The sequence below is a fragment of the Schistocerca piceifrons genome, chromosome 8 (genome assembly GCF_021461385.2).
Source record: "Schistocerca piceifrons isolate TAMUIC-IGC-003096 chromosome 8, iqSchPice1.1, whole genome shotgun sequence".
Taxonomy (NCBI): domain Eukaryota; kingdom Metazoa; phylum Arthropoda; class Insecta; order Orthoptera; family Acrididae; genus Schistocerca; species Schistocerca piceifrons.
Genome location: NC_060145.1, coordinates 202,760,885 through 202,774,326, shown reverse-complemented (window position 1 = coordinate 202,774,326; position 13,442 = coordinate 202,760,885). Strand labels below are relative to the sequence as shown.

Here is a 13,442-nt window from a genome sequence, read left to right as displayed (position 1 = left end):
GCAGTACGATTACCAGGATAAATAGCGATCGAAATCACATGAAATGAAATTATTCTGTAACGATCTCCAGGAGACCACCCATGCCTTGTGCCAAAATACTCAGAAAATATCCTCGAACAATCTCCTAAATTTTGTTTGTGGAGTTCTTATTCTTTCTCCGTAATAAAAGACTTTGGTTGCTTTTCCGTTTAGACATCGCTTACGATAAGTTTTACAATAATAAGGATCGCCTTTTACAGTTGCCTGAGGATGACTGCTACCATTTGAAACCGATCATTTATACGATGAAGATTAACATCCTAGTCTATGAAAAGCTTCGTACCATTTACAAAAATTACAAGTCACTGCTCAACGTACCTTAGAAGCTGTTGATGGGTTTCAATACAGAGGCACAAATCTCTGTATAATTTGTATCTGGGACTTTTAATTGTGTGCTGCTTGCGACTTAACCCGTCGTCTTGCATCTTCAGATGGGCCACGCGCGAAGCGAGGATCTTGATCTGCGCGGCCACGAGGATCATGATGGACACGAAGAGGCAGTCGATGCCGAAGCTGATCTGCGTCATCCACGATACAGCAATGCACTGTGCGGCGTAAGACAGCACGTAATAATTGCTGTTGTTGTCCCAGGGATGCTGCGCTAGAGGCAAGCGGCGTTCACCCCAGTTCATGATGAGCGGCATGGGGTACCACGTGACGTACTGGGACACCATGAGCAGCAGCATGGCCGTGGTGAGGCGCGCCGCGGTCCTCTTGGAGCGCCACAGCAAGTGCCCGAGGACCGGGTCCTGAGAGCAGGATTCGCTCTGTAACAGCATCAGATCGTCCACTCGTCGGACCAGAGCGAAGTACTGTCCTCTGTGCCACAGGAACAGAGTCGTCTTCACAACGATGCTACCGATGTTGAAAGTACTAATGAGTACCAGCGTCGCTTCCTCCATGTCTCCCCATATGTAGGAGACGTATGTCGAGGCCTCGTTAACGTACCAGATGCCCAGAGCTAGGTTGATGACGCTGTAAACGTGGAATATTCGGTACCTTGACAGCGGCCATGCTCCAAATAAACACAAGTGGCGCATATTCAGCTTCAAGACTGACCGCTCGCTTTCCGACCATGATAAAGGCAGCTCCGTGTCACCCTTTTCCCTACTTTTCATCGCTCCTCTTCCACCTGCAGCTCAGGATACTCCGCCTGAATAGAGTTCCGTAAGACAGACCAGTGCAGACAGTGGAGCGAAATTTAAACTACTGCAGTCCTTTCAGCTTCTCGATCCATTTACGCTGAACGTCACTTGTATTCATATATATACATGAGTGCAGTAGTAAAAAATTGAGAGGTCGAGACGAATTTCCATTTATCAAGTAATATTTCAGCATTTTGTTGTTGATTTATTCATCTTCCTCAATTAGTATCGTCTGAGTTATGTAACGTAAACAAACGCAGTAAGTCAATAGGGTTTAATAATATAGCTTCAATGAAACATTAAACAGTCCGGTTGACAAGATCACTTAAAAGTCATGTGGCCATATACGTTGCTCATCCAATCAGAAAATGATTAATAATGACAATACTTATATAAATATGTGTCACATTCTGTCAACAAACCTTGGCGTATGCCACTGTTAACACTTTATTTGGGAGGTAGTAACACTTTGAAATAACAATCTCAGGCGTTTTTAAAAGAGATCATTTTCGCCGTTGACTGTTGAATGTATTTATTTTCACAAATACAATTTCAGTCTTAGGGCCGTTCTGAAGTGGTTTGCTACAAACAACGACGTGTACTCATGTAATCGTCGTATCTGAGTCTTATAACAATGTTAACAGCCTTAACACAAATCCCGATGCACAACTGTGATGGTACATTGCGTCAGTTCACGTGTAAGCAATGCCCAAAGGCAGTGGTTAATTGGGATATCTGTTGAGTACTTAACATTGTCACATGGCTCAGATACACCAATGATATGAGTACACGTCGGAGGATTTTTGAAATTTTATGTCTGCTGAAGCGCAGTCTTTTTCTGGACACCATCTCACTATGACCTGTAGGTCGAAATTCCAAACGTGAACATAGATACTTTCGACAGTGAATGGCGAAACTGATGTCCTGTAGAAAGCTCGACATGGCTAGACGTAGTATACCGATCTTAAGCATGTGCGTAATGTGATTTAAGTACTCAAAAAAGCTCACTACAACAATACCTCACCAGCAAAGTTATTTAAATAAATAAATATTAATCGAAGGATTTTATCACTCAATGAAACATTCGAAGATTCATACGTTCCATTCAATAAAAAAAAAGTGTACCTCGACATGGATTAGCTTGCTCTCTTTGCTACCAATATTACGGTGATGTGCGAATCTAAAGGCATAGCCACAGTCTACCTTGTTTCTAATTTTGTAATGTTTTATGCAGCGTAACAAACGTATGAAGTATATATGTAACAAATTTAATATTATTTTGTTTGAATTTGAGACGTCTTTGATGGATAAGTTTGCAGCACACAACATTCTAAAAAAAAAAAAAAAAACTCAGAGAAATGGCCGCTAAGTTATCTTTTGTATGCCTCGGTAACTTAGAAGAAACATGAGCTTAAAACCAACCAACAGCAAATTGTACTTGTCTAATTTGTGTATTCGTCGTTATCCTTCTGTTAGCGGAAACTTGTGATAATGGTACGACTATATCACACCAGAAAGCCAAAGGAAGAAAGCGAAGACGTTCTAGGCAACACAGTTTCCACACTTAGCGATAGAGGACGAGAAATACCTGTTGCTACGTACGCTATGAAAATAATACGTATTTCAGACTGAGCATTCACAAAGTGTCAAATTACAAGTTCTCGTGCTGTACCGATCCATTATCGACTGCGAACCATATATGGTAAATTACTGTGATAAAAGATGTCTAATTGCAACGGTGTAAAGTAACTGGGCTTAATAACATGGATTCACACTTTTTTATACCTCAGATACTATATTTTTGTACTATACGTCTCTGTCGAAACCGTTAAAACATGTAGTTAAAAAATTATTTTGTATTGCATTTACTCACCAGTTCGGCAACTGATGCCCCACATATTTTCTACGATGCAACCACAATATTGGCTACTAATGGAAAGACGGGCAGTACTGGATGTAACCCGAAGGTGAGCACGGCATGATGCTACAGAGCGTAGCTCAACTAAGTACTCGACGAGTAACGCACAACAGTGCTACAGTGCTAATGGTGTTGATACGAAGCAGAGTAATGGCAAAGATAAAGAAATCAAACATTGCAGTATACCTATAACAACAGTTGTTGAAGTTGACATTTCATCACAAAGAAACCAAAGGATTTTCGCACGGTGAAAAAGGAGTGGCAGATGAAATATTAGCATCTCTGCAAGATGTGTCAGTGGAATGTGTGATATAGTATACGCTCTACTGTGCGGACAGTGTACATGAGAAGTAAAAAGATGACGATACGTGCTTAATAACTGAACGTGGTACTGAAGCAGGTTTCATGCCACGTAGTTCATCACCCTTGTCGGACAGGGAGCCACAAATCCCGTCGTAGTGAAGGACATTCGTTGTCAAACTATTATGACATGTTTTGTGTATTTCCACTCAGCAGTGTCGTACGGAGTAATTTTCTCGGTAACTCACCACCTACAAAGAAAGTATTGATCGCACAAAAGCGAGCAGTAAGAGTTATATATGATGTTTATCCAGTGATGTCGTGCAGGTACCTGTTCAACGAGCTAAAAGTTTTAACTTATCATCACAATACATATTTTCGCTAATGAAATTCCTCACAAACAATCCATCACAATTTCAGAAGAACAGTGATGTACACTCGACAGCAAAAAAAGTGGGTCAAACCTGAATTCCAACGTGTAGGCTGCACCTGAATGTACGCAACCAACATAGAATATCTGTGTTGCACATCGTCGCAACCCTCCACAGTACAGTTGTTGTAAGATACACAATGGGTACCGCTAGAGACTAGTAGAGAACACCGGTCTTTATGACAGTCCATCCAGATGCAAAGTAACACCATGATAGTACAGAAGAGATCAGACAGTCCTTAACGTTTGTAAACTAAACTTAGTTACAAGAAGTGACATTTCAAACGTTATGGGACAACTAATTTTGTCACATAAATCGTTCAGTAATCCTTAGGCACAATTAAATATTTGAGACAGTATATGGATTTATAAAGTTGTATGGCAATTGGAAACAATTTCTTTGCTGTCTAAAAGGTTTACCCAACACATGCTGAACGTCGTTCAACGTTCAACGGGGAGTGGTTTCGCATCAACTTTATGTAATACTAAGCAGTTAAAAGAAAACCTGATTACTGGCGGCAAGCACTCTACGGAAATCCCAACATTAAAAGCGAATCACAACTAATATCATTGTTCACATTACTAAACAACAGTTACTTGTACACAAAGTTGTACTTTAAATGACATGGCCAACGTCTTTGCTCTGGATGCGGATGTAAACCCAGCCATTGTTAACCAAGCAAAGCTTTGTGCCTTATCGAGACTCGACCACTAGGCAGGAAGAGACGTCAAATACTGACGTTTGCACCATCATCAGTTATCATTTCTCAACTTGAGCGCAAATGAGGATAATGTTTGTACGAAACCAGGAACCCTAACATGACATTTACCTTCTTGGTAATTAAACTCGAAAGACGTTGTATATTGTTGCATTGTCAAGGAACAAAGGATGCAAATTTTTAAAATTGAAAGGCCATCATGTAATGCTGGTGACAAGGATGCGAACCCCGCACCTAATCGGATTGTTGAATAAGTACGTAAAATCAGAATGTAGATATCACAGTTTGTCACCAGTAGTGAAGTTGGAACCTTAAATGACGACTGAAGTTGTATTGCCTGACCGAGATTCGAATCCGGCGCCTACCGCCGTCATTGTCTAACCAGGAACAGGCGAGAAATGTCCAATGTTGGTCCACCATTAGCGAGATGTGCGCACGTTTAGCTAGAAATAAGGCGACGAAAACGTCTATGCTGACTGAGAGTCGAACGCCGCACACATGGTTATGAAGACACGTTAATAATCAAATTCTTATTCAGTAGTAGCTAGGAGTAGCATGTTTAGTTGCAAACCTTAAAGCCTTTCTCATCCCTAGTAACGTGTTGCCTAATATCTGCGATATCATGGTTTTAATTTACAAGTGGATTGACTGCGGTAAAGAGCAATGTTCTCTAGTAGTCGTGTATCATTGAGATGTAAATGAAGTGCCTCAGCAGAAAGTAATTTCCGTCGTGCAGGACATATTGTTTCAGAGACACTGAGTACATGTTAGAAGTGCACAAAACATGTATTATATACTACGTATATACTATTATTAGGAGAAGCTGGCGCCGAACCTCTTTACTTTTACATTCCGCTTAGTTGTCGTGGTTGAATACACATTTTCTTAAGGCTACATCTAATGCAGAGCGCTTACAAGAAAGAATAGATTCCTGCGTCATGCTATTGCTAGCTAGGTGAAATATTTTGTGGTAGCTATGTTTAAAATGAATGTATTTTTGAACGTATTGTTCGTCAAATATTTGAATCAATCGTCAACTGTAGGTGTGCCGGCACATGTTATAGCATAATAGCTGTAGCTGCGTTTACACTACAGACTTGGATAGGTTAAGTGTAACTTTTGAACCTTCAAGGGGTGATCGTGACCTTGCGGCTGGGGTCTGTACTAGCGGCGGCTCGCGAGCTACGGGCCAGCCAGGTTGGCCGAGGCGAGACGGAGGTGGCATTGGTGGGCCAACAGCCCGGGACGAGCCAGCACGGCAGCGCCGCATGTCTCTGCCTCTGCCGCTCCGTTTGACGTAAATATGTTTACCTCCTCTCCTGGCATCAGTATAAGAGCGGGAAGCAGTAATATACATCAGGCTGTCTGCCGTAATGGCGCACTGGGAGAGGTCTATTCAAGATTGAGTCGAACGTGAAGCAGTTGCGGCGGGAGATCTACTTCCCCGGCTCCAGTGACACGATTCGCCGAAGACAGAGGGACGCTGGACTGCATACACGACGATCCGCCGTGAAACAAGAGCTCAGCGAAGACGACGTTTTATACCGGCTAGCATTTTCGGAGCTCCATCTGAGGGCGTCGTGGAAGAATGTCATTTTCACTGATGGGAAGATGTTTTCCACCAGTAACGACGGTCCATGAATCGTTTACAGACTGCAAAGGACTCGCCATCGACGGGAATATGTAACCACGACGGGAAGAAGTGGCCGACTATCTGTTCTTCACAGGATAGAAGGAACTCCGGACAGCGTGCAGTATGCCCTCATATTGGAAAATGTGATGCTTCCGTCCGTACGAATGCTGTACGCAGAAGGGGACTTCACATTGCAAGAGGACCATTCTCCATTTCACAAGTCTGCATTTGTTCAGCAGCGTCTCTCCACGATTGGCGTCAACGATATGGACTGGTCGCCACGGGCGGCTGGTATGAGCCCCATGGAAAACATGTGGGCTGAGGTCGCCAGAGTTCGCAGCTCGTGGTCGTGCGGTAGCGTTCTCGCTTCCCAAGCCCGGATTCTCGGGTTCGATTCCCGGCGGGGTTAGGGATTTTCTCTGCCTCGTGATGACTGGCTGTTGTGTGATGTCCTTAGGTTAGTTAGGTTTAAGTAGTTCTGAGTTCTAGGGGACTGATGACCATAGATGTTAAGTCCCATAGTGCTCAGAGCCATTTTTGAGGTCGCCAGAACATTAACAAAGAACTCGCCACGAAACCAACCAACTACTGCAGACGCTCTTTGGGACTGCGTCCTAGAAGCCTGGGACGAAGTTCCTTCTTCAGGCTGTTACGTCCGACGGTTTATACATTCTATGCCAAGACGCATGATAGAAGTACAAAATAACGAAGGATTCTGGAAAAAATATTAGACTCCCTAAAATGTATTGTTATGTCATCTTTTGCGTCATTTTTCCTGATTGGGAGCTAGTGGATGATCGCGTGGCAGCAGAAAAGATACAATATGGGTTAGTTTTCCTTTGAGTTGCCTTTTTAATTCAAGTGGGTTTCTTTTGAATATACAGTTCGTGAAATATTCTATTTTGATTTCATTTATACCTTGTCTAGATACTTAAAAAACTATTCAGCGTAGATGGACTCTGTCACAGTAGTGTTTGTTATTTCAAATACATCTCTCTCTTCCCCTCCAACCATGAATATACCCATCGTCCTCCACACAACACGCAAACGATTTCGCATTATGTTTACTCGTTTTTAATATCTCCTCTATTCTCTCTCACACTCTCTCTCTCTCTGACACTATCACCGTAAGTGCCCTTCTATTCCATTCCCCCAAAACTTTATAAACTAATCTAGCGGTTTCCATTGACGCCACATTTTATCTTTTAATTGCTGCTGTCTTTACTCTCTGTCATTCCTCTCAACACCTATGAAACCGTATTCTTTTATCTCCTCTTCCTCATAACCCATTCTTCGTTCTGAGAACAGTCCTTCCTTATCTATCGATCCTAAGATAAAACGAACTGTGCCACTCATCTAAGTAAGCAATACTTTGCAAGCATTTCGCCCTTATATTTTGCACTTCTGCATTTCTATCCATTCCCAGATCCCGCTCTCCTTCCTGTTACCCGTCCCTTGACATCTGCATCTACATCTAAATGAATACTCTGCAATTCATAATTATGTGCTTGGCAGGGGGTTCTGTGGTCTGGTGGATTAATCTTGTATTGATGTGTAAAACGTGTAGGTTCACATCTCATGTCAGGCGTAGATTTTAACACACACAAATAACTCTCCTTCACTCCTAGTAACGCCAAGTGCAGAACGCCAGTAAGCTCCATGCTTCATTATCCGCAGTAAAGATAACATCCCTTCGCTGCCGACTGGGGCAGAACGGCATTCGTTTCAGCTGTGACAGATGGAGGAACCCCGGAAGGCAGAGACTCTGTCACCAGCAAGAAGTCATAAACTAGAAAACGTATTTCATTTATGAACCAATGGCCATGTAAGTTCACAAGGCTCTTCCTTTATTTCAAACTGAGACGTTGAAAATTGTGGTGCTGGACTGGGATTCGAATTCGATTTCACCGTGTTCCCCAAGATTGAAAACTCTTCTAGGCTTCCTCGAAAGGCACCTATCTGGTTCAAATGCCTCTGAGCACTATGGGACTTAACATCTGAGGTTATCAGTCCCCTAGACTTAGAACTACTTAAACCTAACTAACCTAAGGACATCACACACATCCATGCTCGAGGCAGGATTCGAACCTGTGACCGTAGTGGTCGTGCGGTTCCAGACTGGAGGGCCTAGAACCGTTCGGCCACACCGGCCGGCGCACCTCTCTGGTTTAGAATCCTGATCAGCACAAAATATTCATTATTTCATTTCAAGCCCTAGCATGTGCACTCCGAACTACTAGCGAGAAATAACTGCATTTTCAATGTCTCTTCGTGCATTGTCAGCTGTAACGTGTTCGTTTCAACTCAGAGCCACATGACGAGCTTTTTATCACAACATTACAAGATCAAACGTTTGCTTACATCTTTTCAATTTCAAACATTCCTCTCCGTCCTACTGGCGAAAACGGATTTGGGTTTGACATTGCGTTCGTTTTGATCACCAAGGACGATATGTTGTCGATTCAACTTCTAGCCAGCAGAGTATTTTCCATTACATCATTGAAGGTACAAACAGGCCACTCCTAGCTATTATTGAAAAATAATGTAATAGTTAAAGTGTCTTCATGACCACGTGTGCGGGGTTTGAATTCCATTCAGCACAGAAGTTTTCGTCGCCTGATGACTAGCTAAACATGCGCATATCTCGCTACTGGTGAACCAACAATAGCTATTTATCGTCTGTTCCTGGCTAGAAAACGACGGCGCTAGATGCTGGGTTCGAATCCCAGTCAGGCAAAAGCAATTCCATCGTCATTTAAGGATCCAACATCTCGCTATTGGTGAAAACATTTGATATTTAACTTCTGATTTTACTAATTTCGTCAACAATCCGATTAGGTGCTGGATTCGCATCCCTGTCACAAGATTTCCACGGTGGCATTTCAATTTCAAACATGAGCATACCTTTTTCCTTGTGAATGACACCATGTTAAACGTCGTTGGGGGTAGTTCCCAGGAAGATAACTGTTATGACAAGATTCCCAGTTCAGTACAAACATTTTCCTCAGTTATTTTCAGGATCTGAATTGATAACTGATACTGGTGCAAACGTCTATGCTTCACGTCTCTTTATGCCTAATGATCAGGTCTGAATAAGGCACAAGCAAAGCTTAGCTTGGTTAGCAATGGCTATAGGTGCTGGGTTTCAATCCAGGTCCAAAACGACAACGTTGGTCATGTCATTTAAAGTTCAAATTTGTGTACATGTAGCTGTTGATGTGTTACAAGGACAATGATATTACTGGTGATTCGCTGTTAACGTTGAGATTTCCGTAGATGCTTGTTGCCGTTAATCGTGTTTTTTTACTGGTTCATCCAATATCCAGTTTCCAGAGCTACTCGCCGTAGAGCGACGTTCAGCACGTGAATGGAAAACCTTTTCGAGAGCGAAAAACTTTTTTCCAATTGCCGTACAGCTTCGTAACTCCATATTTAATTTTGACTAAGGATTACTGTACGATATATGTAAAATAATCGGTTTTCTCAGAACTTTTGGAATGTCACTTGTTGTAATTAAGGTTAGTTTATGAGTGTTATGGGGCGCCTCATCGCTAAGAACGTGTTTACTAATATGTTTTGTATGACGATATTAGTTGACGCTTAGACTGACGCCCATAAAGACCTTTGGTCTCCAGTAGTCTCTTGCGGTACCCATTGTGTGCAGTCAAACGAATGTACCCCATGGGGTTTTGGTGTTTAGAGGACCTGCAACACAGCTACGTTATGTTGGTTGTATTCGGCAGTGACGCACTGTTTTTGCTGTCAAGTGTACATACCTCTAACACTAGAGGTAAAAAAATGACGTTCCTAACCCCTGGTTAAAGTTGTCAGAGAGGAGTTGTATATGCACCAATAATTTTTTTTTCAGCTGCCGAAGAACATAAAATGCCTGACAGATAGCGAAGCAAGTTTTAACTGTAATTTAAAAATCATTTCGCCTGGACAGCTCCTCCTAGTCCATTGAGGAATTATGCTTAATAACTGGTAACCAGTAAAAAGAAAAGAAAACTTGTTTTTAACGCGTAGTTGTGTTAGTAAGAGTAAAATGGTAATGCGTTCATTAATGTTAACAGTAACCATAAATGCATATCCTGTACTCTGGATAAAAGAATTGTTCAAATGATCGATGGAACATATAACTAACTATCTAACAGTGATGTTAACCAGAACAATGTAGAAGGCCCCAACCAACAACACCCAAGACGAGAACTTCCCCCCAGAACACAGTGTCACTTAAACCGTGTAAGGACTGGAACACTAAAACTGAATTCATGATGTGCGAGTGGGGTATCACTGACAACCGAATGTGTGATTGTGAAATTGCTGAACAAACATCGCTACATATAGTACAAGATTGCCCGTTGGGTAATTTCTCTTTAAAATGGATGGATTTTAAAGAGGCCTGCCCTGTTGCTCCTGAAAGGCTGTCTCCTTTGGATTTAACTTTATAATGAATTATGGCTGACTTCTACTATAACTATGCTCTCATATGAACATTATATATACTTTTGTTTGTTGTATTTATATCAGTATTTGTACTATATCTGAGTCATGTGGAGCATATTGTACGTATTTTTTTATACATTATGTATTTTAATCATATCATTGTTTGTACTTGCACTTGTAATGCCACACGATAAATAAATAAACTAGTCTACCTGACGTGAGGTCGTAGGCAGGCGTACATTTCATCGATAAGTACTGAAAATGGACTGCTTTTATCTTTTACTTATTACGACGGTTTCTCTAGTGTATAGTGCCATAACATTAGTCGTGAGAGCGTGCAATTTTGTTCTACCTAATTGCACATCTGAAGTTAATTGACGGACATCATTAAATTCGGGCATGTAGTTTACTCCCATAGTCAGAGGAATTGCAGCTGTATACATGTTTTACCGCACGATAAATTTTATTGAACGCTACTGGTGTATTTTCTCTTTTAAACCTCCAAATGCTAGTACAAGGAAACATTTCTTGATTGCACCGATGAAGGCTGTTCTGGCCGTTTCTCCCTTGAATAAGAGAATTAACCTCATTGCTGTGTACACTAACAGAAGATGAACAAACCACACATATTGTCTATTGCCTGTCATTGGCTTGACTAATACAACTGGAGAAATGTTTCATCATGCATCCACTCCTTTTTAAAACCACAAGAACGACGAAGACCTTTTTTCTGGGTTGGGTATCCATATTTTGCGTTAATTACTTGGTATTCTTTATAGTATTTCTGTAACATTCAAAAGAGTAAAATCTAATTTACCACAATAATAGATATTAAAGAAGGTAATATACCTAAAGAAAGTCTTGGCTGTAAAGCAATGATTATAAACGATTAAAATGGTCTTGCAATATACTAGTAATAACTTTATAAATCAGCAGAAACCTTCGTTTCTGTCATGATTTATTAATTAACAAGTAGGTTAGATACACAGTCAAAACACAGCACACAATAACGTCAAAACGCAACTGTGTTCTGCTCTGAGGTTCAGCTGAGGGGTTGGGTGGCGGACACAGCTGGTGGCAGCCAAAAACAAGAAAGAGACGGACAACGAGCACTCGCTTAGGTTAGGTTCAAATTTACGAAAGCAGCAGGTACAAGCTGCTGGCAACTGTGCACCAAATGTGCAATTTTGCAAAGCAGTTGATAAATTAATGATACGAATGGAATTTTGGTACCCAACATCGAAAACGCGGTGCCACATCCTACATTTTGGTGAAAATAATAACTGGCAATCCACACTACAGCACGAATCTCTTGTTCATGTTTTTATTCTTATTTCTGAGTGTGCATATACTTCAGCTATTTATCTTTCTTATAACACTCTTGTTAAGTGCAACATGTAAAACTGAATGTAATATCAGTAACTGTTATACGAACTGTGAAGCAAGAGCTATTGCTGCAGTAGATCAGAGAGAGCCAATGTGCGTGCAGTGTCGATATCCTGCGCGGGTATGCTGTTTGAAACGTATTAGCATTTGTTTATTTTACTTATGTATTTATTTGTTGATTTATTTAAGCTGATCCAATTAGGATCATCCGGACATCTCTCATCACACAATGATTTCACATATACTGTACTTTTCTTACATCAGTGTTGCCTAAGAAATAACAATTTTAATGTAGCATATTGAATTAAAAAGGTTTGTATATGTGTAGGTATAAAATGCGTTAATAATACTGATTGTGAACTAATAAAGTTGATACTGGGTGTTTTTCTACTACTTCTGGGACTGCCCCTAACAATGAAAATAAACATTAGTAGGATATATAAAAAGAATTTATAGTTCTATGAAACAGATGTTTTCTGACATAGCGGCTTCTGGGGAAGAAGACTGCACCAGCTAATGAAACTGGCAAGTAAAGAAGAATTGGTTGGAGAGCAGAATGTACAGGGGTAACTAGTGCACACAGCGACTACGTTAGTCATCATTGTTGCTTCAGTAGATATGACATTAATGTCTTCTGAAGCTGGAGATCTTATTCATTTCTCTCATATAATGCGGATAGTTATTCGTGAGTCGGATTCTTGCTGCTGAGAAAGACATCGAGAACGTGGCTGAACGACATAGTGGGACAGAAGGGATGTTGCTCTAATGGGAACGGGTGTTTCTGCCATGTTGTTCAGACAACAGCGTCAAGGTCGAGGAGAGATACGATGAAGAGCGTACGTTCATTAGATAGTGCAGAAGACAAAGAAACAGTAGATCTCCGCGCTAATGTGCACGCAGCCAGGACAGCTGCGTACGTGCTGGTGAAATATGATAAAGGAGTCGAATATATAATGAACACAGGCATTCTTAACCAATTCTAGGTGCAGTAGGCTTTCCTGGGTAAGACCTTCCGTGATAGCATCACCTTAATAAATAATTGGAATTATAAGTGATTGTGTAAGGTTCTTTTTCAGGTCAAGAGGGAAGATTTTTTTATTCATATATCGCTGTAGGTCATGGACAGATACTGAAGCCTTCTTGCACTTTACAGTTACGCTCTTAGTCCAATTTAGATTTTCATCTATTATTACTCCTAAACCCTTTGCTGACTAGAGAAGCTGATATTTGTCTTAGAGTAGAGATGAGAGGGATTCCCGATCTTTCAGGGTAGTGAGCCTAGTATGACGACCTAGTACCAGTCAGCTTTTGGACAGGTTGAGCTATAATCATATACTCTATGCCCATCTTAATAGTGCACACAAGTTGGTTTTCAGATTCTACATAGCTCTGTTCACATTTATTGTCTTAATATTTACATACAACT

At 41.1% G+C, this 13,442-nt stretch overlaps 1 protein-coding gene across 1 annotated transcript; it reads right to left on the bottom strand.

Annotated features, from left to right (window-relative positions):
• Positions 1-341: 341 nt before the first annotated feature.
• Positions 342-941, bottom strand: LOC124712186. The gene has a single exon (XM_047242482.1). It carries the CDS (start codon positions 939-941, stop codon positions 342-344), a length of 600 nt encoding a protein of 199 aa, XP_047098438.1.
• Positions 942-13,442: the final 12,501 nt, after the last annotated feature.

Excerpts from the sequence above, each read along its gene's own strand:
- LOC124712186 (XM_047242482.1), bottom strand. The coding sequence starts at position 941 with ATGGAGGAAGCGACGCTGGTACTCATTAGTACTTTCAACATCGGTAGC.